The sequence below is a fragment of the Pipistrellus kuhlii genome, unplaced genomic scaffold (genome assembly GCF_014108245.1).
Source record: "Pipistrellus kuhlii isolate mPipKuh1 unplaced genomic scaffold, mPipKuh1.p scaffold_m20_p_10, whole genome shotgun sequence".
NCBI classification, from domain to species: domain Eukaryota; kingdom Metazoa; phylum Chordata; class Mammalia; order Chiroptera; family Vespertilionidae; genus Pipistrellus; species Pipistrellus kuhlii.
The window spans coordinates 48,790,387-48,818,232 of record NW_023425405.1 but is presented as its reverse complement, the minus strand read 5'-3'; the positions used below and the strand labels follow the sequence as shown (position 1 = coordinate 48,818,232).

Sequence of the window (27,846 nt, the reverse complement as noted above, 5' to 3'; positions counted from 1 at the left end):
AGCCATCTTCCGCAGGCTACCAGTTTGGAATCATCCCCAAAGGCCCTTCTGCAAATAATCAAGGAGAATATTTCCTTGATTACTCAAATCATAAAAATAATTAAAGAAACCTTTCTTTAGTTGGATCACCCTGCATAAATAGGCAACATAGTTAATCAAAATGTAAACATGTGTGTGTGTGTTTTTTAACACCAGTATAGCAAATACATGACAGGTGGCAACTAGAAGAATTTGTAAGTTACCCCACTATCGTGATTCTTACACTTTGCTTCTTTGCTGTGTGCTCCCTGTGTATTTTTTCCCATTCATCCTCTTCTGCATCCTGGTCAAATGTCTCAGGGTACGCCGGTAACTTGTCTTTGGGACATTCTTCATAGTAACTGCGAACGTATTTCCCCACAGACCACCCCTTGTATTCCTCAGGCGTCTTGCACTCCAGGCCATTGTAGTGGACGTTATAGTGGTGCTTCAGCCAGTAGTAGAGGTAGTGGATGTTGTAGTCACATCTCCAAGGGTTGTCTCTGAGCCAGAGGAGTTTCAGAAAATACAAGTCTTCTAATACACCATAGTCAAAGTTTTGCAGACTGTTGTTTGATAAATCTAACTCTTCTAAATGAGTGAGTCCTAAAAAAGTAGCTAGAAACAGAAAAATGTGTATTAAACCAGTGAGTAATGAATTGGGTTCAATGCAATTGTATGCTGTTTCTAAGAGCAAATATGTTAAAAATGAGAGACTGTTGAAAATGTTTTATCCCCTCCTTTTTTTTCTCAGAGCACATACTTGAGAAAACTTATCATTCTAAGTACTCTCTCCTCTCTTTGAAGTGCACACATATCCTTTAGAAGACTAAGGCCTTTTGTCAGGTTTATGAGTCAGAAATGTCTTTCTCAGGGACCTGGGAACCCTCTCTTGAAATGCAATCAAGAAAGATAGCAGCACCCTGATCTCCCAGTTTCTGTGGGAGGGTAGGAGCCTTGTTCCAAGCTGCAAAACCGTCTCCCGTCATAAAGATATAAGTTTGTTTTCCTCTTGATAAAGGCAGTGCACTAACACAGTTGCTCACCTCAATCACCGGGTAAGGTTAGGATTGACTGTGTGACAAATGCTACCGTCAAGTCCTCTTACTCAAGGACTAGCTATCACTTACCATGCATTGGATTGTATCTGTTTGGCCACGTGCATTGGATTGTGTCTGTTTGGCCACGTGAAATGTGAGAGCTTTTCTGTCTTTACAATTTCTTAGCAGATTGCCTGTGATGTGCATCACCATCTGGTTTAATGCTTTTTTTCTTTCTCTACTATTTTTGTGGAGAGGATTTCTGTGTTGGGAGAACATTTTGTGTGTGTGTTTTTCCCCCCTTAATTATTTACTTATTTTTAATCATTATAAGTTGAAAGTATTACATATGTCCCCTTTTCTCCCCAATCAACCCCTCCAGCCCCCCCCCACCCCCCCGCCCCACCCTCGCTTCTGCCCCAGGCCCTCCCCTCCCCATTGTCTGCATCCATAGGTTATGTATAAATGCATACAAGGTCTTTGGTTGATTACCTGCCACCCACCCTCCCCTGCCTTCCAATGAGCAAAATAAACAGATGAACGGAGTGGATCCAGAGACAAGGAAGCATGGAACAGGGGCATTTTGGTTTTCATTGTATTTCCCTAACAGTACATGCATCTAAATGAGAAGTGCTAAAATATATTTTTACTCAAAAAGAGCTTTCCCCTTGATTAAGCTAACTGGAACACAATATTTTATACGCTTAAACTCAGTTTTAAGTTAGCTTTCTAAAAGATGTATTTTGGGCTCACATGCATTTTTATGCTCACTGGAAAGATGCCACAAAACTGGCATAAATTAGGAAAATATTTCAAATATAAGAAATAAATGCATAAAACATGAAATTGTGCCTGGTGATGATTTGAAAGCTCCCCGGGAAATCAGTAAACTCTGAAAATGTAACCCCCCACCCCCAAGCCTATTCCCAGTTTAGAGGGCGGGGATTATATTCCTTTAGCTAGTCCTGTAGAGTCTAAAAACAAAACAGTTTTATCAGCATTTTGAAAACATCTGGTTGTGTTTTGGCAAACTATGGTAGTTATCAGCTTTGAATCACATGTAATTTAATTCTGCTGGGGGTGGGGGCGTGGATATTTACAATAAATATCAAAGACATAGCACAAAATAAGACAAGAAACTTTATTTTTTTTTAAAGTAAAGAAATCTAAACCTAGATTATCCCTATTTTAGTTGATGTGGACTGACCCTAAAATTTATAGTTTAATCCTAATTTCAAATATTTTGCTTTGATTTCAAACATTTTCTCATTGCTGTTTTAAAATACTCTTGGTAGAGCATAAAGTGTTCTTATTTTGAATTTGGAAAACATGTCCTCATACTAATACCATCAAGCATTTACATATCATTTTGTTCTCAGACAAAACCCGCAATCCTCTCCCTCAAAAACAACTCTACTTTGGTGCAGAGCAAATCATTGGGGGTGTGGGGTGGGGCGCATAGGCGGTAGAAAGGAGCAAAAGGTCAACTCTTGTAATCTTTGTTCTGAAGATCCTGCATTTTTTTTCTATTTGCTAACATTTGTGAGTCAATGATCTCAACAATTTACTTTCCTTAAACAAGTCAGCCCTTCAGATTGAAAGCATGTGTAAACATTCCTACATTTTGTGTTGAAAGCACTACAGTTGTTACTTAAACCATCTGAATCCAGGCACGTTGAAAAGCTAGTTTGCATGTGTTTCTTAAGGGAGGTAAAATCCCTACTAGGGTGTCTTCTTTCCCCCCCCTTTTTGCAATAATATCTGGAATTTCATGAGATTGTCATTCACACCTCCTAAAGACCGGCAGGCAGATCTTACTGCATTTGTGTATCTACCAGCATACGTCGTTAAATAAGTCTACTTTGGCAGGGTGTCATCTCAAAGGCCCCAAAATATAGAAGGTCTTTTATTTGAAAACTTCTTTAGGTCATTTTAATATATTTTATTGATTTTTTTTACAGAGAGGGAGAGGGAGAGAGAGTTAGAAACATCGATGAAAGAGAAACATCAATCAGCTGCCTCCTGCACACCCCCTACTGGGGATGTGCCCGGAACCAAGGTACATGCCCTTGACTGGAATCGAACCCGGGACCTTTCAGTCTGCAGGCCGAGGCTCTATCCACTGAGCCAAACCGGTTTCGGCTGATAGATAAGACTTTTTAAGTTGAAATAGCACTGTGAGGGCACGTAGATTATGTTTGTTACAAATCTAATATTGCAGCAATTCTCAGTTCTTTCTAAATCCATTGTGTAATTTACCACTCCTGTTTTTGCCAGAGGCTTGCATAGAAAACAGAGAAGAGATTTTAAATATGGGAAGAACTGATCTTGATCTGGATTAGATAAAATATGACTGGCTCTGGTTTGAGGACATTTTATCTTAATTTATGAACCTTAGTGCTTAGCAGATTGTTTCAAATTTACTTTAAACAAGTTTTTTTTTTTTTTTAAGTCCTACTTTAAACAAGTTGGAACTTAATGAATAGCAAAGAAAATGCCAAATCTGAATTTCCCTTTAAAAATCACATTTAGAATTTCACTAGCCACATATTCTTATTTTTTTTCGTATTCTACAAAACACTCTTATTTGAACCAATTAAATAATCGTTGCTTAGTAATATATAGTATTACATACCTCATAAAACAACATTTTGGCAAATTTTTCTGAGTGCTAAGCAAGTTTTAATCTAACTAAACAAGTTCTAATTATACACATTCTAAACTAACCACATTTAATTTAAAGTCAAACATTTTATTACTTAGTTTCTAAAAAACTAAATTGTATTTACTATAAACGTTGCCACAGGGATTAAAAAACAGAGAACATCTGTCGCCGGTTAAAAGGGCTGGTCTGTGGAACTTACCAGGATCGATGAATTCGATGCCATTGCTGCTAAGGTTTAATTTCTTTAGCTCATGAACATCTTCAAACTGCCTGGGCCGAAGCAGGTTGATTTTATTGTATGACAAGTCAAGCTTGACAATATCTGGAGGGATGTTGTTTGGAACTTTCTTCAACTCTGGAAACATTAATAATATTCAGGTTACCAAGCCTCCTCTGGCTCCCTTTTGCTCTTACCATTCTTAACACCTGTGTGATTGTAAGCATCAGCTCTTGCAGGGGAAAAGGATAGCTAAACACAAAGAAGGCCTGCAAGAGCAAGCCTTAGCACGTGCCGGAGGCCGGTGAGCCAAGTGCGTGACACTTAAGGGGCCACGCATTGCCGCATTGCCGAGCTGTTCAGAGAAACTTCCTCAAAGCAGCTGTGAGAAATCAAGGGAACAGAGGCGACACAGCTCAGTTGGCTCAGTCATCAGGGAGGCGGTGGGTTCACGCCTCCTGCCTGTAGCATCATCAGCTAGGAAGCTTTACAAAAGAGAAAGCTAAAATGAAGCGAAGCAATTCAAACCTCCTATTTGTGTTTTCCCTAGTGATTACTGCCTCTTTAATGCATCTTTAGTTTATCCTTCTCCTCAGCCCCACAAATAAGCTCAGGTCTCTCTCCACACTACAAAAATCAAACAAAAAGCTTTTGACCTTGGTGACCCTCGAGCTGTTATCTTATTTCTCCTTTCCTTGGATGCTAACATTCCAAGGGAGTCAGAGTTTTATTTAGTTTATGCTCTGTGCTTATTTTATATTTTAGAATAATGCTTGCCCCTTCTCTTATCCCTTAGGAAAATATTCTGAAGAGACCTTATCCCAAATAAATGAAATCAGAAACAAAAGAGGTGAAATAACTAGGGGAAGTAAAGCCACGTTAGTTTTTGTTCCCACAAAAGGAAACTAGAGGAAACAAGTAAAACGTCCAGATTCATTGGTACTTGAGAAATAGCATGGCCTCAAAACTTCCTGAAGAAGTAGAGATGTTTTGAACTGGGTAGAGTGAAATAAATATATGAAAAGTGGTAGCCATTTATCCATAATGCCCCTTTTGGTAAAGAATAATTTAATTGTTGATTAAATTTTCCCAAATGTATATATAAAACCCTCTGTTGTTTAGGATTTCTTATAGCTACTTTCAAAAAGACTCAGGCTTATCCTTTCCTCCCCACCTCCCACTTTTTTTCTTTTTTCGTTTTGGTGGTTGTTGATGTTAATAATCTTCACCTGAGGATATTTTTTTTAATTGCTCTTTGTTGCCTTCCACCCCCACCCCACTTGGGGGCAGAAATTGAACCCCAGCCCAGGTACCTGTCCTTGACAGGGAACCAAACTCACGACCCTTCACTTCACAGGATCCAAGCTCAAACAACTGATCTCACTGGCCAGGGCTTTTCCCACCTTTAACAACTCAGAATCCATAGTCTTTAATGGAATGATATTGGTAGTTCTTTCTCTAGTATCCTTTTTTTTTTTTCCCTTCTGTTAAATTTGCTTTCTCTCTCTCTTTTTTATTTTTAAATTTTTTTATTTTTATATATTATTGATTTTTTGCAGAGAGGAAGGGAGAGGGATAGAGAGTCAGAAGAGAGAGAAATATTGATCAGCTGCCTCCTGCACATCCCCCACTGGGGATGTGCCCACAACTAAGGCACATGCCATTGACTGGAATTGAACCGGGACCCTTCAGTCAGCAGGCCGACTCTCTATCCACTGAGCCAAACCGGTTTCAGCTGCTTTCTCTTCTTGATGGGATCTTAGTATCAATGTGCAGGAACTGTTCTAAGTTCTCTAGCAAGTATTAAATGACAAGAACCCTAAGAGCTAAGCAGCATTATTATAATTTTATTTTTTGTCTTTAAATATTTTTGTTAATTTTTTTAGAGGGAGGGAGAGTGAGAGAAAGGGAGAGAGAGAGAGAGAGAGAGAGAAGAGAAACATCAATGAGAGAGAAACATCTATCAGCTGCCTCCTGTATGCACCCGATCAGTGATCAAACCTTCAACGTGGGCATATGCCCTGACTGAGAATTGAACTGGTGAACTTTCGGTGCATGGGACAACTCTCAGCCAACTGAGCCACATCAACCAGGGCATATTATCCTTTTATAGATGAAGAAATTTGCACAACTTGCCCACAGTCACATTCCTAGGAATTAAACATAAACATATAAACCCAGAATTTATACTTCTAACCACTATGCTCTTCTGCCTATGCATGGCACCTTTCTGTTTCATTAATGTTGTTCCACCTGCTTAGAATCCTCAAGGTTGGCATGTAGATGAAATAGGGATAGGGGAGCAACTGGGATCAGTCAATATATTGGGATGGTCATGAGACCTTTCTGGATCTGTACATATTTAAAATAACATCTCCCTGCTTTCAAGTGGGTAATAATAATAATACCACCATTCCTTGCTTTTTTCTCAACAGTAGTTATTAACTACCATAGTATACATTTCAGTGATTTTTTTTTCATTTCTCACCCTCTCTTCACCATGGAAGCTTCATAAGGAAGGCTTAGAACAATGCCTAATCCTATATAATAAACCCCTACTCTGCAAATTGACTGAATGGTGGAATGACTGGAGGAATGAGCGGTCGGTCGCTATGTTGTGCATTGACTGTCGGGAATCAGATGCAGGAGCTGGTGGTCAGTGCACTCCCACAGAGGGGTGCTAGTAAACCAGAAGCCGGGCTCACTAAGGAGCAGCAAACCTGGCTTCTGGAAGCTGGGCTCACAGCCGGTGAGCACAGCAGCGATGGTGGGAGCCTCTCCTGCCTCCACTGTAGGCAGGTGATACAGAGAGAGGGGTCCTGGACTGCAAGAGGCCTGGACTGTGAGAGGGATGTCTGACTGCCGGTTTAGGCCCTATCCCCAAAAGGATTGTGCCTAAGCTGTCAGGCAGACCCCCCCCCCCCCCCCAAGTGGTTCTAGACTGTGAGAAGGCGTAGACTGGGCTGAGGAACTCTTCTCCCCCCCACTCCTGAACAAATTTCATGCACTAGACCTCTAGTATATCATAAATAGATGATATGTGGCAGCTAATGATCCCCTCTACTGCTATTTATACCCTGGTGTATGGGTTGAACCTAGTGATTTGCTTCTAACAATGCAGCAAATGTGATGGGATGTCCCTTCCATAATTTGGTTATAAGAAATTGTGACTTTTGCTCTGTTAGCAGACTCTGATGCTGGCTTTGATGATGCAAGTTGTTATGTTGGAGAGGCTTACATGGCAAGGAGTTCAAGGTGGCCTCTGGCCAGTAGCTGGCAAGGAATTCAGGTCCAACAGCTCTTAAGGAATCAAATTCTGCTAGCAGCCAGGCGAGCTTGGAAGGGAATCCTTTCCCAGTTCAGCCTTCAGATGAGATCACTGCCCTGTGCCCTGAGCAACACCTGATTGCAACCTGTGAGAGATTATGAATCAGAGGACATAGCTGAACCATGTCTGGTTTCCCAGCCCACACAAACTGTGAGATAATAAAGTGTGTTGTTTTAAGCCTGGAAGTTTTGGGATAGTTAGGCAGCAATAGATAACTAGCCCTTGGTAAGTAATAGGAGCTCATTAATGCTTGTTATATTTAATGAGATTCAGGTTATATACTGAGGCCTCTTGTAATAAAAGTACTTTGAAAATTTGGAGTGATCTTATTTCTGTCTCCAATAAGACAGGGTTCCATTTGACCTAGAGCTGTATCTGTCAACATACTAAAAGATGAAAGATTTTAAGAGTTAAACTTATTATAATGGTGCAACAGTGGGGTAACCCACTAGAGAGCAATGGTCTCTCTTGGGCACTACATGTAAACAAGGAGATGGAGATCCTGGTGATAATTGGAAACCACAGAGACAATTGAGAACAGACATTAGAAATTTTTTCTTGCACCATGTGCCCATCACGGTGTAATATACAGATCTTGTAACATAGAAATCCACACCTGAAACATATATGTTCTCGTTGACCAATGTCACCCCAATGAATGAAAAAAAAAATTTCTTGGCATTTAGCACTTGGAATAGCTATTGAGAATGGCTATCACATCTTCTAAGAAGGGTTTTAAAAACAGAATAGAGCTTTAGTTTAAAATCTGGAATCCCACTTCTTCTCACTTCTTCCATTGCTACCATATTGGCCCATAGCACCTTCACCTCTCTGGGTTATCCCAACAGTATCCTAAGCCTATGTGATCCTGTTAAAATCTTGTAAGTCAGATTATGTCAGTTTTGTTATTTTACCAGAGGACTTCCCACCCTCCAGGTGGCAGAATCCTGCAGTGGCTTTCCATCTCCCTGAATAAAAGCCCAAGTCCTCACCAAGGCACTATAAAGCCATTGAAGGCGGTAGGTCTTCCTTGTCACCAGAGTCAGCACCTCCTAGGTTCTGGACTTGTATCTAGACTTGCTTACTGAACCCACATATGCTGGGCTGGATCTGAAACCACTGGAGGACAAGGGTTAACCACAAATAAATGGGTGGGGAAAAATGTTGATGAGAACACCCTGAAATCCCAGCTTAAGCAACGTGGCAGACCTGTGGATGCTGAAAAAGGAACAGGAATTGCAGAAACATGTTCCTTTGTTAGCAGCAGCCCTGAGTAAAAAGAGGATCCACAAGTAATACCAGGAATTGCAAACCAAAGCGTTTACTAGTATGGCTTGGAAAATCATAGAAAAATTTTATTGTATTGATAAATATAAAGTTCTTTAGTTCGTTTACTTTAATCTTGAATGAGAATTGAAAATATTGATGTAAAGCATGTTTGTTTTGATAAAGATTAAACACAAATTTCCCAGGCCAGAGGTCAAATTTGGCCAGCATTTCATTTCTAGACCAGACATCACATGGTTAATTGCTGCCATCTGAAATCCTTTGTAAACCCTCAACAAAAACCATATTTACTTGATTATCACCCCTGACTAGCCTTGCCTCTTCCCCAACCAAGTCTTGCTGATTTTGAGGAGGAAACTGGAAAGTTTTCTCCATGTAATTTCCCATTTAATAGTCTATTTTGGTTGCCAGCAATGCCAGAACTACTCTGAAGGCTTAGTAGTAGTGAGAAGAGAGACATAAATGGGCCTGTTTATTGCAAATAAAAAAAAATCTTAATTATCATTCAAGCCAGTGGTGAAATTAACTTCAGAGGCTACTGGGAACAACTGATGGGCATAATTCTCTCCAGTCCTAATCTTAGAGGTAAAATGAATCATTAAAACTGGTAAATTATCCTGGTAAATGTGAAGATAAAAGGCAGTTTTAAAACTGCTACTTTCATGTATTTTTGGCAGGTCAATTTACCTCAATATGGCATAAACATGCCTTTCAACTAATCTTACATTTATTCCCTTTGAAAGACTAAGTTTTGTTGGCAAAGTGCCTGTCTTCCAGTGAATAAAGCTATTATTTATTTTTCTTACTGTCAGATGTTTAAGACAAAAATAGTTATTTTTGAGGTCTATGTGGTCATACTGTGGTCAAACTAGCACATACTACGGTACCCTACACATACCATCTGACTCATCATCTGTCAGTTGGGAGAGGCACAACTCCTGAGCTAGGGGATCTAGATTCGGGTCCTTGTGTGGTACCATGTGCATGGTACACTGTATAGAGCCTGAGAAGGAGCGTTCAAATCCTCATAAATTTTCATAGGTTAACAGAAATACCCAGAATATTGAAGGGAGAAACAACATTGCATAGCGCTCCCTGGCGTGGAATCTGTTTGGAGACTGCCTGTGTGGCCTTAGGAAGACAACATAACTTCTCCAACCTCAGTTTCCTCATTTAAAAAATGAGGGTAATAGTATTTCCTTTAAAGTTGTGAGCAGTACATGAAGTAATGCATGAAGCTGCTGACTTAGGCACACACCAAGCACTGAGGTGACAGCTCTGACTCATTATTAATGCCAGCTTCACTCTTGATGGCATGTTTCAGGCTTCTGTAGAGCCTGCATAAAGTCTGACATGTGGAGCAATCAAAACTATTACCACATCCTGGCAGGGAGCTCGAGATGAACATCGCAGGACAATTATTCCTAGCATTTGACATTTATTACCTATTTATAGAACGGGATACGGAAAATTACAGTGAATTATATTCAGATGGTCATACTTGAAGTCTAGACATGATTTTTAACTCCTATGTATTTTGATGTGTAAAGGTTACTTAAAGTACTGCTTTCCACGCTCAAAGAAAGCAGCTTAGTTATTATCATCCATCTGAAGCACATGCCCCGGGCCAGGCAGCATCAAAGGGCATTTAATAGACATACAGACATCAACAATATACCAAAAAATTAAAAATAATCAATAGATTCATATTGATTATATTAAAAGACAAGACTACTCATCATTTTATCTACATTTTAAATCTAAAAAGTATATCCTCTGGGTTATGTATTTTTTAACATGTGGAGGAACGTGAGTTGTCTTTAGTGCAGTGCCCTATGCTATATATGCTGTTTATGCCATTAAATTTTATTTATATAATTTCCCAGTAAACAGTACTTGTATTTTTAAAGCAGGGGGAATGCATTTATGAGCATATATGGAAGGTTGTATTTAGACAATAAGTGGAGGAAGTAAAGCAATAAATATATATGTGCATTTTTATAAGTTTATTTTTGCCAAGAGAAAGACAAAAATATCATGGGAAAAAGACAAGGCAGAAATAGGCTCATGGGAGAGGGAAAGGCCCAAGAATAGAAAAGCAGTAAAAAAACAAATTTCCTAACAAATTATCTCTTCTTAAATGACAGTGTAGTCTAGCTACAGAAGTCTTTAACTTTGTGTTGCTGGCATTTTTTTCTCAGATAATTAATAAACTTAATTGTACCTACTTATTCTTTACCATTGGTGCACCAAGTGCAAATTAACTTTATCTTGAAGATAGAATCTCAGCAATATCAAGAAATTTTTCTAACCCAAGTCTAGGATTAGTAGCTTTGAATTAGTTTTAATTAAAAATATTTTTATTGATTTTATTGATTTCAGAGAAAGACAGAAATATCAATGATGAGAGAGAATCATTGATTGGCTACTTCCTGCACGCCCCCCACTGAGGATCAAGCCTGCAACTTGGCATGTGCCCTAACCGGGAATTGGTGACCTGGTTCATATGTCAATGCTCAACCACTAAGCCACACTCACCTGGCTAGTTTTTAAATATATAGTTCAAGTTTTTAAGCACTACAAAGGAAACCCTAGTAAAATGCACTCCTCAGAATGAAGCACTACTCACCATAACAATATTTGGGAAATTCCACCCAATCTGGCCACAGAGGCACTACATATACAGACTTTCTGGAATTCTCTAATGATTCCATTGTTAGGACAGCTGCTTGCCTGAATGTAGTTAGATTAATGTTAGAAGACAGCAGGGTCATATAGGCCAAGGTTCAAATTTTGGCTCTGCTGTTTACCTATGAGACCTCGCTCGGCCAAGTGACTTGACCTCCCTGAAGCTCATTTCCTCAACTGTAAACGGAAAGTCAACTGTGCACAGGACTGAGTGCGGAGCACCTGGAACATAGCAGGCTCTCAATTAATGAGCACTCTCTTAAATTCAGGGGACCCCAGAATGGCTTCTCCCAGGTGACGATGCTGTAATTGCTCTGCTGAAGCATCAAATCGTATACAATTCACAGGGAATCACAGTAAGCAAACCTCTCCAAGCCACATGGCTGTGATGTGACCCAACCAGGTGCCACCTTCCAGAGTCCAACAGAGTGGGGCAAGGCTTGAGCTTGACCTCGCTAACAAATGAACACATTTCCTGCTGGCTCAGGTTGCCTGTTTCTTCAATGTCAACAAATTCCCGCCTATGGTTCCCTAAGAGGAGCCAGAGTGTCTATGTTCTGTGTCTTCCCTTTTGTTCTTAAGGAAACAAAACCTCCCTCCAAGCAAGTGGAATAACACCATGCCCCACAAGACCCTAATTCAATGACATGTAGCTTTCATGATTATAAATAAGTTATTAACCCATATGGATAAATGAAACAGACACTGTCCTGTGGCTTGTTAGCCTCGGGTAAGATTAGCGGTTCCGAGACCACACTCCGAGAACGTCTTCGCTAACCTGTCAGCAGCATTACTAAAACCTGCCTTCTGTTTTACTTCATGAATTTATCCTTAGTGTGCAAACCCTGAACAGGAATAACCTAAGATTGCGTGGGATAAAAAAAACACACACCAGGAATGATTTTTAGGAAGCAGGTAATATTCTGGAAAGATTCCCTTTGTCTCATAGTTCTTTGATTACATACTTTTAACTTAGTTTTTCCCCCGCCATGTTTTTGCGTGTTTTATTTTGGGTAACTTGGGACAATCAAGACACAGCATGTCAGGCAGTGCTCATTAAAACATGAAGACTCAACTGTGAGTTACACCATCGCCACTTCCCCCTTGGCCTCCCTCTGACAGCGCCCTCACCAGCCCTGCTCTGCACAATGTCCTCTTGGAGGTCACCATTCCCCCAAAACGCACACCACCATGTTCTGACTGCACTTGGGGTACGTTGGGTTATGTAAACAGCATTTTGCACTTGCTTTCATGCCCACTGGCTTTCCTACATCAATTAAATGACATTAGATTTGCCAAAACCAGTTTGGCTCAATGGATAGAGCGTCAGCTTGGGGACTGAAGGGTCCCGGGTTCGATTCGGGTCAAGGGCATGTACCTTGGTTGCGGGCACATCCCCGGTGGGTGTGCAAGAGACAGCTGATCAATGACTCTCTCTCATGGATATTTCTAACTCTCTATCTCTCTCCCTTCCTCTCTGTAAAAAATCAATAAAATACAAAAAAAAAAAAATGACATTAGATTTAAGATGAAAAGAATTCCTTCCAGCCACAGCTCGCAACAAAGCAGGACCCAAATTGCTGTCCCTCCCACCCTCCTGCACTGCCCCCTAAGGCACCAACCATCTTGAGTGTGGGCTCCAGCACTGTCATTGGAGAAAGATTTCTGGGGGAAGTTATACCAGAAATTCCAAGGCACAGCTTCCTGTAGGAATGAGTTGTAAGATTCAAAGAACACTATAAATTGCCTGTGAAAAAGAGAAAGCAAGAAACTTGACACACTGACCGGCGTTGGCCCCACTGGTTGGAGCTTCATCCCACGAACCAAAAAGGTGGCAGGTTCTGATTCCCCATCAGGACACATACCCAGGCTGCAGGTTCAACCCCCAGTGGGGGTGTGTTTGGGAAGCAACCAATTGATGTTTCTCTCTCTCTCTCTCTCTCTCTCTCTCTCTCTCTCTCTCTCTCTCCCTCCCTCCCTCCCTCCCTCCTTCCCTCCTTCCTCTTTCTGAAGTTAATGTAAAGAAAAAGAAACTTACAAACCTTTTCGTTTGCAGTCCAGTGTTTGTATGGGAAACACGTAAATGTGGCAAAGAGAGGAGTCCACCTCAGGCTTGACGACCGGGGGTCTCCCTGACACTTGGGGTTTCGGGCCCAGTTGTTCCTTTTCTTCTTCATTGCACAGCTCTTCCAATTTTATCTGCCGCAGCTTTTTGTTTCTCAGTTCTTGTGGGCTTTCGCACTTGGCGTAGTTGCCCAGATTTCGGTTCTTTGGGATCTGCAGCATTGCAACCAGCGTCTCTAGGTCGCAGGTGCAGTGCCAGGGGTTGTCGTAGAGGCGCAGGTAGCTCAGGAGAGGCGTGTAAATGAACGCTTCTTCCGTCAGGACTTTGATCTGGTTGTGCTGCAGGAGGAGGGTGGTGAGTCTGTTTAAACCGAAGAAAGCCTCGCTCTCAATCTTGGAGATCTCGTTCTGCTGCAGGTCCAAGCTCTTCAGCTTTCTAAACTTGGAGAACATGCTGTTCTTCAGTATGCGGACCTTGTTTCTCGCTAACAGCATGTGCAGCAGGTCGTGAGGCCAGCCGGGCAGCACGTACACCAGCTTTCTCTCCTGACAATCTAAGTATTTCTCGTGAAGGTACGTGTACACTTCGCAGGGCAGGTCCGGTGCGTAGCGTTTGACCGGGTTCGAGCCTCTCCGGCCCCCACCCACCCGGCCAGGACTCGCCCGGTTTCTCACACCCCCAGGGCTCGCCTTGCGGAGCTCAGCCGCGTTACAGAAGAAAAGCAGGGTTATTATGACGGTAACCACGCGCATCCTGACATCCAGCTGGCCCCAATTACTGGGTATGACAGATGCAGCAATGAAAGGATTCCGTTGAAATCCAAGTTTGGGTAATCTTAACTAATGCAGATCAAGAACAGTGAGGTCCCACTGAGGTATGGTCGAGTCCCTAGGTTGCAGGGGGGAAAAAAATTAGTTTAGGACATTGTAAGCACCGTTATTGACAGATAATTGCAGCTTTTTTTTTTTTTTTTAAGCAAGTCATTTCAGAGAATCAAGACATATGCAAAGCAGCAGTGTATAAGGCTCTGCACCCTCCAATGGCCTTGTGTAGTGGCTACATGGTGGAGCCTTGAGTGTGAATCAAGGCTCTCCTAGTTGCTAATCTGTGCAACCTGAGGCTAAGTACATCCACCTCGTCTTCTGCCTCTGTAAAATGGGGCAGAAGATACCTCTTGTATTGCTGAGAGGAAGAAACGGCTCCTGTGTGTGACACACTTCACAGGGCCTGGTCCCCGGGAAGCCCTCCCCAGAGTTAGGCTTAGCACTGTGAAAACCAAAACCTGTAGTTTATCAGCACATTGGATTCAAGAATTAAAGGGTTTCCCCCTTGCAGTCTAGAGATGTGAGAGAAAAAAAAAAAAGAAAAAAAAAAGGACTCAATGGCTGTCTTCCTGAGCTCACTCTTTTCTTTCATTTACTGTCTCCCAATCACCAGTCATGTTGCATGCGGACTCCAGGAATGCTCGGTGGAAACTCAACTGTACTCAGCATCTCCTGGCTCAAGGTCCCTTCTCAGCGAGCACGGCTCTGCTGTATTGGAAGTCACACCCCTTCCCATTCCTGGCTGCTCCCCACCTCTTTCTTGTTTTATTTTCCTCCAGAGCACGTATCACCATCTTTCAAAACAGATATTTCTTTTGTTTATAACCGTCCGACCCCTGACCCCCAAACAAGGATGTAAACTTCAGGAGGGCAGAGATTTTTGTCTCTTTTGTTCACTGTTGTATTTCTGGCACCTGTAGAGTTTCTAGCATAAAGCAGATTATTGGCAAAAACTTGTTGAATGCACGAATTACTCTCAAAGTAACTATCCTATAAAAATCTTAATCTCATAAACTTAGTTATTATATTTGGGAGGCAATCTATTTTTTTCCTTAGCCAGCAAGTATTATTGATGACTTCCAAGATCTGCACATGTGAAAAAATTGTTTCCATTTTTTTTTTTTTAATCCTGAAAGTGGTTTTGGTTTGCATTTATTACTTAGGACATAGTCCATTCTTGGCAGATGAGGAAATGCTCAAAATGGATTTATAATTAATAACATTTCTGTTGTTATTACCGTGGGGCTATGTGGTTATGAATGGCAGATGTGTTTTCTATTCATTGGCCGTGTGAATGCCAGGATCACTCCCTAGCCTGGAGTTTTCCTCCTGGACGGGCCTCCTCCACCTAGAATGCCTCCCCCTTCTTTGCCTCAAGCATTCCTCCTGGGTACTGTTTGTGTTCCTGCTCCTCACTGCTTCTCCTTTGTCTCAGATTTGGTGTTTTATTTCCTGTCATTCTAAACCCAGAGTGTCGACTGTGCGTCACTTTCCTATCTGGCTCTGTGTGCGCGTCTTGTCTTCCTTACAAAAGTTGCATAGTTGCCTCTGGTCCCAGGGCTAATCAGGCACTGGGCCTTTCTAGCCCTCCACTTCTCTAACTGTAATTCATTGTGAACTGTATGCCAATCTAACCTAAAGAAATCATAAATGTTTTGTTAATTATTATACTTGCCGAATTATTTATGCTATGCACGCTGGAGTATTTGGAGGAAAGTGTGCTGATGTCTAGAGTAACTTACATGATAATGCATAAAACCTACAATGGTTTGAGGGATAGAGAGATGGGCGTACAAGTGGATAAGTGGTAAAGCAAATGCAGTAAGATGTAAATTGTAGTATCTAGGTGGTGGGTATACTTACTGTGTAATTCTCCAGTTCTCTCAATTTTTTTGTATGCTTGTAAATTTTCATAATAAAATGTTAAAAGGAAACAGAAAACAACAACAAATGAACAAAAAGCTGTGCCACAAAAAAAGCAGGTTGGTTTGCTTCAGTGCTTTGAAGCCAAAAGCTCTAAATACATGCTGTTTTCCACAAAGTAGTATTTTTCTCTTTTCTGCTTCCGTCTGTAATCCTCAAACAATAATAAACATGTGTATATATTTTAATTTTAAAGCCAAAAGAAACCGTTTTTCTGGGAAAAGAAGCCAGTACTTATAGTAAGACTTGCCAAGGTCTTTGTGTTCTGATGAATACATCGCATTGAATGCAGGATGGAAAAACTTTAAGTTTAAACATTTGTACTATGTTGTTTAGTGATATGTCACTTGTTTAATTTAGGCCTCTGTAAAAATTTGCAAGAGCTGAATGTCTCTGACTGCTCAAAACTCACGGTGAGTATAAGAAGCCTATTTTACTGTTGTTTGCATAGCTTTGGGCCTGCTCTGTTGGAATGCCCATACACAGAGGTGTTGCCAAAATATATGCCTGTGTGCTCATTTAGGATTAAACACGGAAAAAAGCAAACTATGTTAAACATTGGCAAGAAATGTTATTCTACTTATTTAATGCTCTTACTAACCCGGTAGATATATGTCCAACGCTGGAGTCTTCAGGAAGTGGAAACAATCCAACAACTACACAAACATGCACCATGTTCATATTTAAGGCCATGTGTCTGTGAGACAGAAAAATCGGGACTCCCAGAAACAATAGGCTCATGTTCATGATCTCCAAGGTGCCAAAGAAGCTGGGAATGAACACGTGAACCTAGCCGCCTCTCTCCTGGCCCTCCTCCAGGCTTTCCTCACCCCTCAGGCTGTCTCCCACCCTGTGAGCACACTGATCCTCTCGCTAAGAGGCAGATCTGACTGCTTCCTTTCCAGTTTCCATCGTTTACACACATACTCACCATTTACATGATTGGATAAAGTCAAAGCTCTTTAAAATTACTGTTCCTTGGAGACCCTCTGAGGCCTTGCCTCTGCCTCCCTTTCCAGCCTCATCTCACTCCAAACCCTGCACACACACACACATGGTTTCAGAGACCATAAGCAGTGTTGCTTTCTTTGCTGGCTCGCCAGGCTGCTTCTCACTGTTTCACCTTTGCTCAGGCTGTGCTCTTCGGTTGGAATGCTCTTTCCCTCTCAGCCCTCAGGTGCTGCTTTCCTCCTTGGCAGGCTTAACGGCTTACTCTGGACCCCACCGCCTTTCCCAAGACTTCACAGACTCCCAGGGAGGAGTTTGCTGCTGCTCCTCTGGGTAGCCCTCGTAACAGCCCTGTGTAACCCTCATCGCAGTGGTCCTGCCTCCCCCACTAGCCCAACAGGCCCAAAGGCAGGAGACGCGTCTCGTTTTCTGGGATAGTCACAGCTCAGAGCGCAGAGCATAGGAAATACTCTATGATACAGAGCAGGGCAGAAGTAGGTTCACAGTTGCGAGTACGTGAAGCACAGAGTGCATTCTTGTGTTATTATTCATTAATTATTATAATTTTCCACACCAACAACTGTAAACCTACTGTTGAAACTTGAGCTTTCATCTTGCGTTGACATTGATATATGTTATAACTAACATTTCAAAAATAAATAAGATCAACCTAGAGAGGGAGATAGAGAAGGAAAGAGGGAGGGAGAGGGAGAAAGAGAGGGATTGGGAGAAGAAGAGGGATAGGGAGAGGGAAAAGAAGAGGGGGAGGGAGAGGGAGAGGGAGAGAGGGCATGGATGAGAAGAGGACTTGGAATTGAATTATGGGGAATGTTTACTTTTAGGGGCAGTCAGAGAAGAAACAGTGAAAGCCCTTGAGAAGGAATAGAAAAACAGGTTGAGAATAGAGAGGTATCACAAAAGGCAAGAGAGCGAAGTTTCAGAAGGAAGTCACCAAGTTAGCAGGGCCTCCTAGATTTGAAAACAGAGAGTGACTGGTGGCTTTTGCTAGAACAGTTTCCATGGAATAGTGGGGCAGAAATCTAATTGCAGTGAACTGAAAAGTGGACAAGAAGTGAGAAAATGAGCGTTAGGTATAAACCTATTGTTCCAGAAAAGTGACTAAGGGAGTGGCAGAAGAACGTAGAGGCGGTTTATAGAAGCTGGAGGAGACTCACTTGAAGCAACGAATGGAGCAAGTTCCTGAGGTGACAGGAAGCACTAGAATGAGGGGCCTGATTGTGTGTTGCCCTCATTAAACACCAGCTCCAGGATGGATCCACGCCTCTTGGCAGAGGTGAAGAGACGTCATGAGTTGGCTCCTCCTTGCTGTCTCCCCAGTCTCACCATCATCCTTTCTGTTAACTTTCTACTCTACTTCATTCTTCCTGTTGATATATTTTTAATTTCTCTTTATTGATGAAAGCATTACAGATGTTCTCTCCCATTGACCCCTTCTAACCTGCCCCAGACCTTCACCACATTATTGTTCTGTGTCCTTAGGTTATGCATATATGCATACAAGTTCTTTGGTTGATCACCTCCCACCCACACCACTCACCCCTGCCTTCCCTTTGAGCTTTCTGTGGATATTTTTAGTATCCACTATGTTAACGATATATAGGGTGTCCCAAAATATGGATACACAATATGGATATACTTTGAATAATTATAAAGGCAGAGTTTATTAAAATACATTTCATCTTTAAAATTGAGCTATCAGCTGTTAAAGTTTGTATATGTTTTTCTGGGAAACCCCGTATTTATCTCTATTTATATAAAGACATATAGGGAATTTGTTATTTATTTTTGGTGATATAGGGATTTAAAAATGAATCAAGTTTTAGTTCTTGCCTTCAGGGACGTTTGGTTCTGCACTTAACTGATCATAGTCTTTAAATTTGGCTTTCTAATAGAAAAGTCAAAACAATGCCACCTGTATTGAATTTGCGAACATCAAAATATGTTCCAATTTTGGAGTCTAATAATATACAGGGACTTTCTCTTTGAGATAGAACGGGATACCAGTTTACATTTAAGGAGTTGAATACCTTTCATTCAAAAAGCTTTCATTTCTAAGGAGCTTGCCTTAAAATATATTACCTTCAGAAATGTTTGAGTGCATTATGGACAAGTTCATAAACCATTCTGCAATCTAGACACTCAAACAGTTCTTACATTTATATGTTCTAACATTTGGGGTTTGAACTTAAACTTGTTTTAAATATTGAGAATAGGATTCATTTGCGTTTTTTTCCAAACAGAAAAACGCAGAGATGGTTTGCCTCCTCCTATCACAGGGAATAGCAGAGTCCTCTGATACATAAAGCATACTCCATCTTCCTTTTCCTGGTCCCCAAATTCTCATCTTCTCGGTGGCTGCCTCCCTAATGGTGCATGAACCAGCTTTCTAACCTCCTCTTGCCCCAGCTGCATTGTTGACAGAGTCTTCCAAAAGGTCCACAATCACTTTGATATCTGATGGGCATCGTGAATATTTTTTGAAGACAGATTTTGTTTGTATGAACTGCAAACAATGCCGCACCGTATGGGTGTTCTCTCCATTGCTTCTGGGAAAACTATACTGTAATTTCCACATAACTCCAAATCCTACATTTTGGTGGTAGGGTTTATAGAAAACTGCTGACAGCTCGAAAGCAGTGGCAAAGCTCTGGAAAGCTCTGCCCTTGCATGCCTGCGGCATTGGAACCGAGAGCCTTTCCTATAGCAGAACCACAGTTTTACAATCGGGGTCCTCTTTATGGTGTGGTTTGCTAGCCCTGTCAACCAACCAGTTCCTGTCCCAAGTGATAGGAGCCCAACCTGCAGGATTTTATTACTTTAATATTCACGACTCCAGGAAATAGCTAGGATTAATAGAATGTTAAACATTGATGACCCGACTGAAAATAAACTTTTGCAATCTGTAGTGATGTTCGGGGTGACCGTGTTGGCCACGCAGAGCTCTTCCCCAAACCGCATCCCCTAGCCAAGTGACAATTTACCTCTTTCTATTCTTTCTAGAACCAAATGTACCATAAATATTTAAAACTAGCTGACCGTTTCTGTGTTCCTGAGGAGACTCACCAACCATCATTAAATAAATAAAAACCCGCTGCTACTCATTCTAGCATGTTTATAAGTAGTTACCCTACAAGAAGCAGCTCCATTGCAATCAAGCTTGCAATTCATCCGGTCTTGTAAATGTCCATCTAGGACTCATGCTCGAAATCACTGTTTGTTTCCTGTCTCTCTCAGGTCACAGTCATCCCATTGTCTCATACTTCAGGTTCAGCTCTCTGGGGGAGAGTTGCTAGAATCTTTGAGGTCCTCTCCGACAGTTCTCCCAACTCTGAATTTCATGTAGCCTATATTCTACTTTAGGGCACCTCAAACTTGCCATACATTTGGTGAAAACCTGTTTAGCTGTCTTAATATATTCAGGAACAGAACCATAGAAACTTATTTACACACACACTCGCATACACATACATCTATAAATAAATATAGATGTGTAAACATCGGCTCACTTTTGATAAAGTCCAGTTAAGAGCATTTACTATTCCTGTATGATAATTTCGGTAATCGATCCATTTTTTTAATCGCTTTCATGCATCTGAAGAGTCAGGAGTGTTTCACCCTTGAACAGTTGAGGTCAAATTACTTGTCAGAGAGTTGAACTTGTGAGAATTCACATTTTAATGTCGTGTCATTGTGACGAAATGGAGCTTTATTTCCAGGAAAAGGGGAAGTAGTGGAGCTTCAAGCAAAATCAATACTTTTATTTAATCCGATTTACTACTAATACCAAAGAATATGACGAGACCACACGCATATACTTTTTGGAGCAGGGAGAGGATAGAGAGGATAGCATAGCCTATGAGGTTTTGATAAGGCTCTTCTCTCCGTTCATGCAGGACGAAACAATGAAATACATCTCTGAGTGTTGTCCTGGGATCCTGTATCTCAACCTGTCCAACACATCTATCACCAACCGGACGATGCGGCTCCTACCCAAGTAATGCTTCTTTTGTTTGTATTGCACTGAGAAGAATGACGCTCCTCTGGGCTTGGGCTTGCTCTAGCATTCCCCAAAGGCAGTGCTCCTTTTACCAACACCCCAATACTGCGGCTCCCCTGTTCTGATAGCAGGACTATCTTCTCCTTGCTTGGTGGGCCCAGGTCCTCTGCCTTAGTTTGAGTTAGGCTCCGCTGTCTCTTTCTGGTCCCCCTTCCTGGGCATTGAAGCTGGGCCCCTAAATTCCAGCCCAGTGTCTGGGACTGCTCTACAATAGGATACCTCGTGCTTTCAGTCCCTCGTCCCAGACTCCCCGTTGCCATGCTCTGGTTACCTCTTGGAACATCTACCACCTCCAGGAAGTACTACTTACATTAATGAGTTTGGCAAACGTCAATGAAAGCCTTGTGTGAGAATTGATTAGCTACGAGGAATTTACAACAGGGAGTATTGCGGATTTTACTATTATTTGTAAGTCGTGTGCTACACATCTTTTATATCTGCGAAATGTTGTTCCGTAATCTTGATATTTCTGGTTACAGAGAAGTCTAAAGCCAGCCTGTTGTTTTTTTTTGTTTTTTTTTGGTTCCTTTGTTGGTAACCTATTTTTTTTTTCCTGCTAAGATACAAGAAATTCCTTTTCTCTGAGATATTAAAAGTATTTTCCAAGTTTATTTGTGTTCTTTCAATTAATTTTCCTGAAACATAGTAAATCTGAACATTAAAACAGCTCTTTTCTCATCCAAGGAAGGTATTTTTCTTTTTAAATTTATTGGATTTATTCCAGTTTTATCTTAAGAATCTCCTTTTATATTAAGATCAAATTTTTAAAATATATATTTTTATTGATTTCAGAGAAAAAGGGAGAGGGAGAGAGAGATAGAAACATCAATGTGAGAGAGAATCATTGATCAGCTTCCTCCTGCATGCCCCACACTGGGGAATCGAACCTGCAACCTGGGCATATGCCCTGACCAGGAATCGAACCATGACCTCCTGGTTCATAGGTTGATGCTCAACCATTGAGCCACACTGGCTCGGCTAGATCAAATTTTTATCCTTGTCCTTCAAAGCTGTCATCTTCTCTCCCATTTTTATCTCTGAATACATTTCCTATACAGAGAGCGTAGCGAGCATACTGCATTCTCGATGTCTCTCACAGTGTGTTGCAAGGATAGCAGTATTTTGGTAAATGTTTGATAACTGTCCAGGGTACAGGGAAAGGGGATGTTCTGATTGGTGGAAGTTACTGATTTCTGTGGTGCAAATACTTCCACCGTGGCTGGTTTTAAGCTACCAACATGACGTCACTGAGCATGGAGTTGGGAAGCTATGCCCAATGGGCTTTTCTCTTGTGAGCTGGAGTTCTATCACTTTCTCTAATCTTACAAAACATCACTCGCTACTCTTCTTTAGACATTCCATATTAAGATATATAGTGTATGCATATAAGGGCACAGGTGAATGTGTGTGTGGCAACCAATAGAAAAACAGGCCCCCAAATGAGAATTTTGTTGTGATTTTAACTTTCAGTTTTTGCTATTTAGAGAACATTTAGGATAAATGCTACTCAATACCGATGTGTGTGTGTGTGTATGTGTGTGTTTTGTCATCTGAAAAAAATATACACTAACTTCCTTATCTATTATGAAAATATATTTCATAATGATTCTCTATTTTTGCTTTGTTTTTCATTGTTTCAAACATGCTTGGGTATGCGAACGTGTTCTTTAAATAACCAGAGAAATGTTGTTTGTTGCTGCTGTCATTCTCTCTTCAGTGCCTTTAGCAATTTCCCCCCAAAGAAATCCTTTGCCAGAGAAAGATGTAATCTGTTTGCCCTTCTTGGTAACATTGATTTGCCAGGTTTTTAATTGAGTATTTTTCCTCTCTTGGTTGGGGACTTGTTCAGTTTTCTAAAGTTGAAAATGAGGACTAGCCACAGCTCATGCCCATTCTGGGACATTTTTTGCTTCTAAATGTTTCCTGAACGAAACCCTTTTCTTTTATTCCCATTTCCACAACCTAGGTGGCACTCTCAGCACCTCATCTGGCACAGCACCCTGAGGGGTCAGTCCCTGGTCTCTTTTTCCCTTCTTCAGTCGGCTTTGCCTTATGCTGCAAGAAGTATCCCCTGGAACCATAGTCTGATCGTGTCTTTGATCTGCTTGAAGTCTTGTCTCTTCCCTGTTCTTTTAACATTATCTGATCAAACTTATCTGCCCAGGTTTCCCGAGGCAAGTGCTTCACTCTGGTCATCTGGTGGCTACATGCTTTTCTTTCTCTACAGCTGGAACGCCTTTCTTCTGATCTATGCTAACCCATAGCCTTTGTGCCTCAAGTCACCCCATCTACCAGAAGTCTGCGTAGTTTCTCCTTCCACTGAATTCTAATAGCAACATTCATTCGTGTACTCATCATATATTGGTGAACTACTATGTGTGAGCATGCTAGGCAAAGAGTGGTCATTAAAATATTATGGAGCATTATATGTGATAGTGGTGTGGTAGCTCATTATTTTTCATATAGATGAATCGATCCTTCGGTTGGCTTGGAAACTTCTTATTGACAGACATTCTCATGCTGTCTAGTCTCACCAGTGCCCATCAGAGTGGAGCAGAGAGAGGAAGCTGTGGCCTGGACTGGACATCCTCAAGACAGGAGGTCAAATCACTGCATTTGGTTTTTCTGTAGGGATTCTATCATGCGAAATGGCCTCTGGGAAACTAAAGAGCCCACACACTCAACTCAAAAGAATCCATGTGTGAATTTTACAGACTGGGCCTTGTCTTGGTGATTTTTTAAGAGAATTTTTTGGTAAAATACATAGTGATTTTATATTCTTTCCAGTAGTAACTGCCTCAAGTATTGGAGATATAACACAGAAAGTCTCAATTCTTTGAAGTAAAAAAGCCAGAAGAATGGAGGAAAAAATTATCTCTGTAGTTTCTATAAGAATTGTGGTTTCCTAAAGACTATCATAACAGTAGAAAAGTAAATAATAAACAGAAACCTCCCCTTACATTAGAAACTTTTAGTTACCAAATAATTAGGAAAAGATAAACACTGACTGCAAACACTGCCTCAAAGCATAATTAGGATAATAAAATTGTTTCTGGGTTGGGAAAATCATGAACCAGATCTTCCTCATATAAGGGTTTCTTTGCCAAGATTCAAAATAAAAAGTAGCAGTACTGCATAAAATTTGCCAAGTACAGTTTTATTGTCAACTGATACTTTTCTTAGCAGTTTCAAATATGTGGCCCTATAAATCCCTAGAAAGGCCTACAGGCCACTCAGGATTCCTGAATTTTGCTTTCAAACCAATGGTCCCCATGAGGTAGAAGAGTGCCAGCTAGCGACTTTCAATCTGGGAGTCATTTCCTCTAATGAAAACCTCTTTTGCCAGTAGATCCCCCATGGGGGCCAGGGATAGAATTCAGAAGTTCCATGAATTTTGATGTGGGAAAACTCCCCTCTATTTTCACTAATCTCTAATGGAAATGTAGGTAAAATGTGGGACTCTTTCAACCATATGCACCACAAGCATTTTATTATTTTTATTCATGTTACAAATATTTCAAAATAACATTGGCACGTGCCACTACTTCAAAATCATGGCAGACCTCTTTTAGATCATATAAAAATATTTTGATAATGACTATCAATATGATTGGCTGCTTTTGTAATCTTAAGTATTTTATTTTATGCATCAGTAACATTATGCTGACGAAGGATCCATAGATCTGAATGCTATCTGACACACAAAAATGTTAAGAACTCCTTGTTCAATTCCCATTTTTTTTTTGTTTTTGATAACATTGATATTAAGAAATTAAACAATAGGCTTGGATCAGATTTAAATATGTTTGAATACTCATGATTTTGTAAGAAACAGTTTTACTACTATAGTTTAAAAAAAATTAACTGATATACATAGCTGAAAAATGGGATGAGAAGAATAATCTGCAAATGAGTGGGCAGCGCGTGAGAGGAATAAAAATGAAATCAGAGATTGTCAATCTCACTGGAGTTGAAAACGATTAAATATGGCATCACCACCATGACCAAAATGAGGGTGTAGATGCAATGTGAATCAGTTTTATGTATCACTTTTGTCAACTGAGTATTCCATTAAATGGAAGAAGATAGAACAAGCCTCACAGGAACAATTAATGTGTATTTGAGATAGTAGCAATAATAGCAATATATATTTTTAAAGTCTCTACCATATATCCCTACTGGTTTCATAACTATATATATATGTATACACGCACATATATACACACACACATATATACACACACATATATATACATACATATATGTATATATGAAACCAGATATATACATATATGTATATATACATATATACATATATGTATATATGTATATATGAAACCAAATAAATATATATATTTAAAATATTTGTATTGATTTCAGAGAGGAAGGGAGAGGGAGAGAGATAGAAACATCAATGCTGAGAGAAAATCATTGATTGGCCGCCTCCTACACGCCCACACTGGAGATCGAACTCACAACCGAGCATATGCTCTGACAGGAATCAAACCATGAACTCCTGGTTCATTGCTCGACACTCAAATACTGAGCCAGGCCGGCCAGCCTTCCTGCTGCTTATAATCATCAAAAATCACCCTCAATATAATACTATTACCCTTATGTCCTCATGTAATTGTCACACCTCTAAGAGGAAAAGCAGGTAGGATTACAACCCTGTTGAAGATGAGAAAACTGAGCATCAGGAAAGCTGGAGGCACCAGCTAGGGTTAAAAAAAAAGAAGTTAATATAATCTCCACTTAACAAATGCAGAAACAATCTGAGTGGTTAGGGAAGTTGCAATAAGTGTCAAAGCTGAGATTTGAATCCAATTTGGTCAGATTCCAAAACCTTGTGTACTTCCCATTGTGTCCTGCTGTCTGCCTCACTACTCCTTTCTCTGAATTGGAGAGCTGAAGGGTTGTTAGAAATGATGTCCATCCCCCCATCCCCAGAAAAATTGTACTTCACTCATTTGAATCACAAGGGCATACTCCAGGGAGAGGAAAATAAAGCATTTCCAAAACTTTGGCCTAGCTCTTAGGTAGCTGAAGGGACCCAGGAGAGGGGCTGTGTCTTTGGGATGTCAATGCAGCTTTTTCCTTCACAGCCCTGCCCACCCAGCCACTGGGGATCCAGAAGGCATCCCTGTCTGTTCTGTTGAATCTCACAGGCACAGCAATTACCAGAGAAGAATCTGTGTTCTGAACCAAATGATTCTCCATGGAATGGAAATCATTGTATCATATACATGTGTTTTTCAAATTATCGGAATAAATCTGATTAACGGCCAGGGCTCGCAGATCTTATTTCCCATTTAGGTGAAGGTAAACTCTATTATTCATTTGTGGGCTTTTGCTGGATAGAGAGGCATTTTCTTTTACTTTGGTTCTCTGTGCTTTCCCATTTGCTGTTAAACTGTTGCAGACCACAAATCAAGAGCATGTTGTTAATTTCATTACAAGAGCAGGCAGTAGTGGGAGTTCTTGTACTTAAAAAAAAAAAAAAAAAAAAAAAATGCCAGGAGAAAGAGGATCTGGAAAGCTGTCCACAGAGAGCCCTCAAACTGTGAGCCTTTGCATAGCTCATCCTAATTACCTCCTCCTCCTCCTTTTTTTTTTTTTTTCTCCCCCTGGAAGCTCTCATTTTGGTCACTGTGGTAATGCCATATTGAATCGGTTTCAACTCCAGTGAGATTGACAGTCTCTGATGTAGTTTTCATTCCTTTCATAGGCTGCCCACTCATGTGTAGACTCTTCTTAATCCATCTTTAAGCTCTGTATATCAATCAGCCTTTTTAAGATTGTAGTTATGAAAGTGTTACAAAATCATGCATATTCAAATCTAATTTCTCAAAGCATTTGCTGATCATGTCCATTTTCAGAGCCTGTTGTGTTCAACTTTGCCTCCTTTCTGTCCAAATCCTCACTCTCATGTAACAGTTCATCGCCATTGAAATGTTTACAAAGGGTTTGTATTTCTAGACATTTTTGCTCATTACTTTGGAGCCTCAAAGATAAAACCTCAATGCAACAATAATGCAAACTCAGTAACTTGGCTTTCAAACACAAGCCCACTTCCAAACAATGCGAACGCACAAGCCTCCCCGCCCCCATAGCTCGAGGCTTTTAATCTCAGCTTTCTTCAAAACCTAGGCACCTCTTCCTTTTCATCTGAAACGTAATCAGGCATTTATCTAGCTCCTGCAATCTCCTTTCACAGGAAGGGCACGAACCGTAAGGTTCAACTGTTGAACGTTTGCCAGGAGAAAAGACTCACGTACAGTTTTACTTCTCTTTGTCACAGTGGCTTAGGGGGGGGGAAAAATGTGAGAAAACGACTATAGTCAACTTTCCTTCCCCTCTCCTCTCACCCTGTCTTTTCAGGCACTTCCACAACCTACAGAACCTGAGCTTGGCTTACTGCAGGAAATTCACAGACAAAGGTTTACGGTACCTGAGTTTAGGGAACGGATGCCACAAGCTCATCTATCTGGACCTTTCTGGCTGCACCCAGGTTTGTCTTCTCAGTCCTCCCTGTCCCGCAGCACGCGAGGACGTCCTCCGGAGAGCGGGCTGCAGGCAGTCCCCATGTTCCACCGACGCTGTGCACGGGCTGCAGCACACTTCTCAGAGGTTTTAAATTACACGGCCACAGCTGCTTACATTTTCCCCAGGACCGCTACTATAGGCTCCTGGCGTCCCTCCACGGGGGTGTCACATCCACAAGCAGGCAGAGCTCATTGGATGATGAAACAGACCACTCCTGGT

The 27,846-nt window shown here is 41.0% G+C and overlaps 2 protein-coding genes across 2 annotated transcripts in view; one reads left to right on the top strand and one right to left on the bottom strand.

Annotated features, from left to right (window-relative positions):
* Nucleotides 1-27,846, top strand: part of FBXL13 (F-box and leucine rich repeat protein 13) — a 145,874-nt gene that overhangs the window by 49,259 nt on the left and 68,769 nt on the right. The window contains exons 10-12 of the mRNA XM_036429642.2: nt 16,416-16,468; nt 20,918-21,018; nt 27,463-27,592. Of these exons, the coding sequence (XP_036285535.1) occupies nt 16,416-16,468; nt 20,918-21,018; nt 27,463-27,592 (284 nt within the window). The remainder of the gene's footprint in view (nt 1-16,415; nt 16,469-20,917; nt 21,019-27,462; nt 27,593-27,846) is intronic.
* LRRC17 (leucine rich repeat containing 17) lies at nt 174-27,805 on the bottom strand. The gene is made up of 4 exons (XM_036429646.2): nt 27,533-27,805; nt 13,286-14,196; nt 3,923-4,078; nt 174-636 (listed from the first exon to the last, which is right to left on the bottom strand). The coding sequence occupies exons 2-4, from the start codon at nt 14,058-14,060 to the stop codon at nt 239-241; spliced, it is 1,329 nt and encodes a 442-aa protein (XP_036285539.1). The 5' UTR covers nt 14,061-14,196; nt 27,533-27,805; the 3' UTR covers nt 174-238.

Coding starts and splice junctions, on each gene's coding strand:
- LRRC17 (XM_036429646.2), bottom strand. CDS start 14,060: ATGCGCGTGGTTACCGTCATAATAACCCTGCTTTTCTTCTGTAACGCG. Junction 4,079..13,285: donor ACTGGACTGCAAACGAAAAG/GTTTGTAAGTTT, acceptor TAATGTTTCCAG/AGTTGAAGAAAGTTCCAAAC. Junction 637..3,922: donor CATCGAATTCATCGATCCTG/GTAAGTTCCACA, acceptor TTCTGTTTCTAG/CTACTTTTTTAGGACTCACT.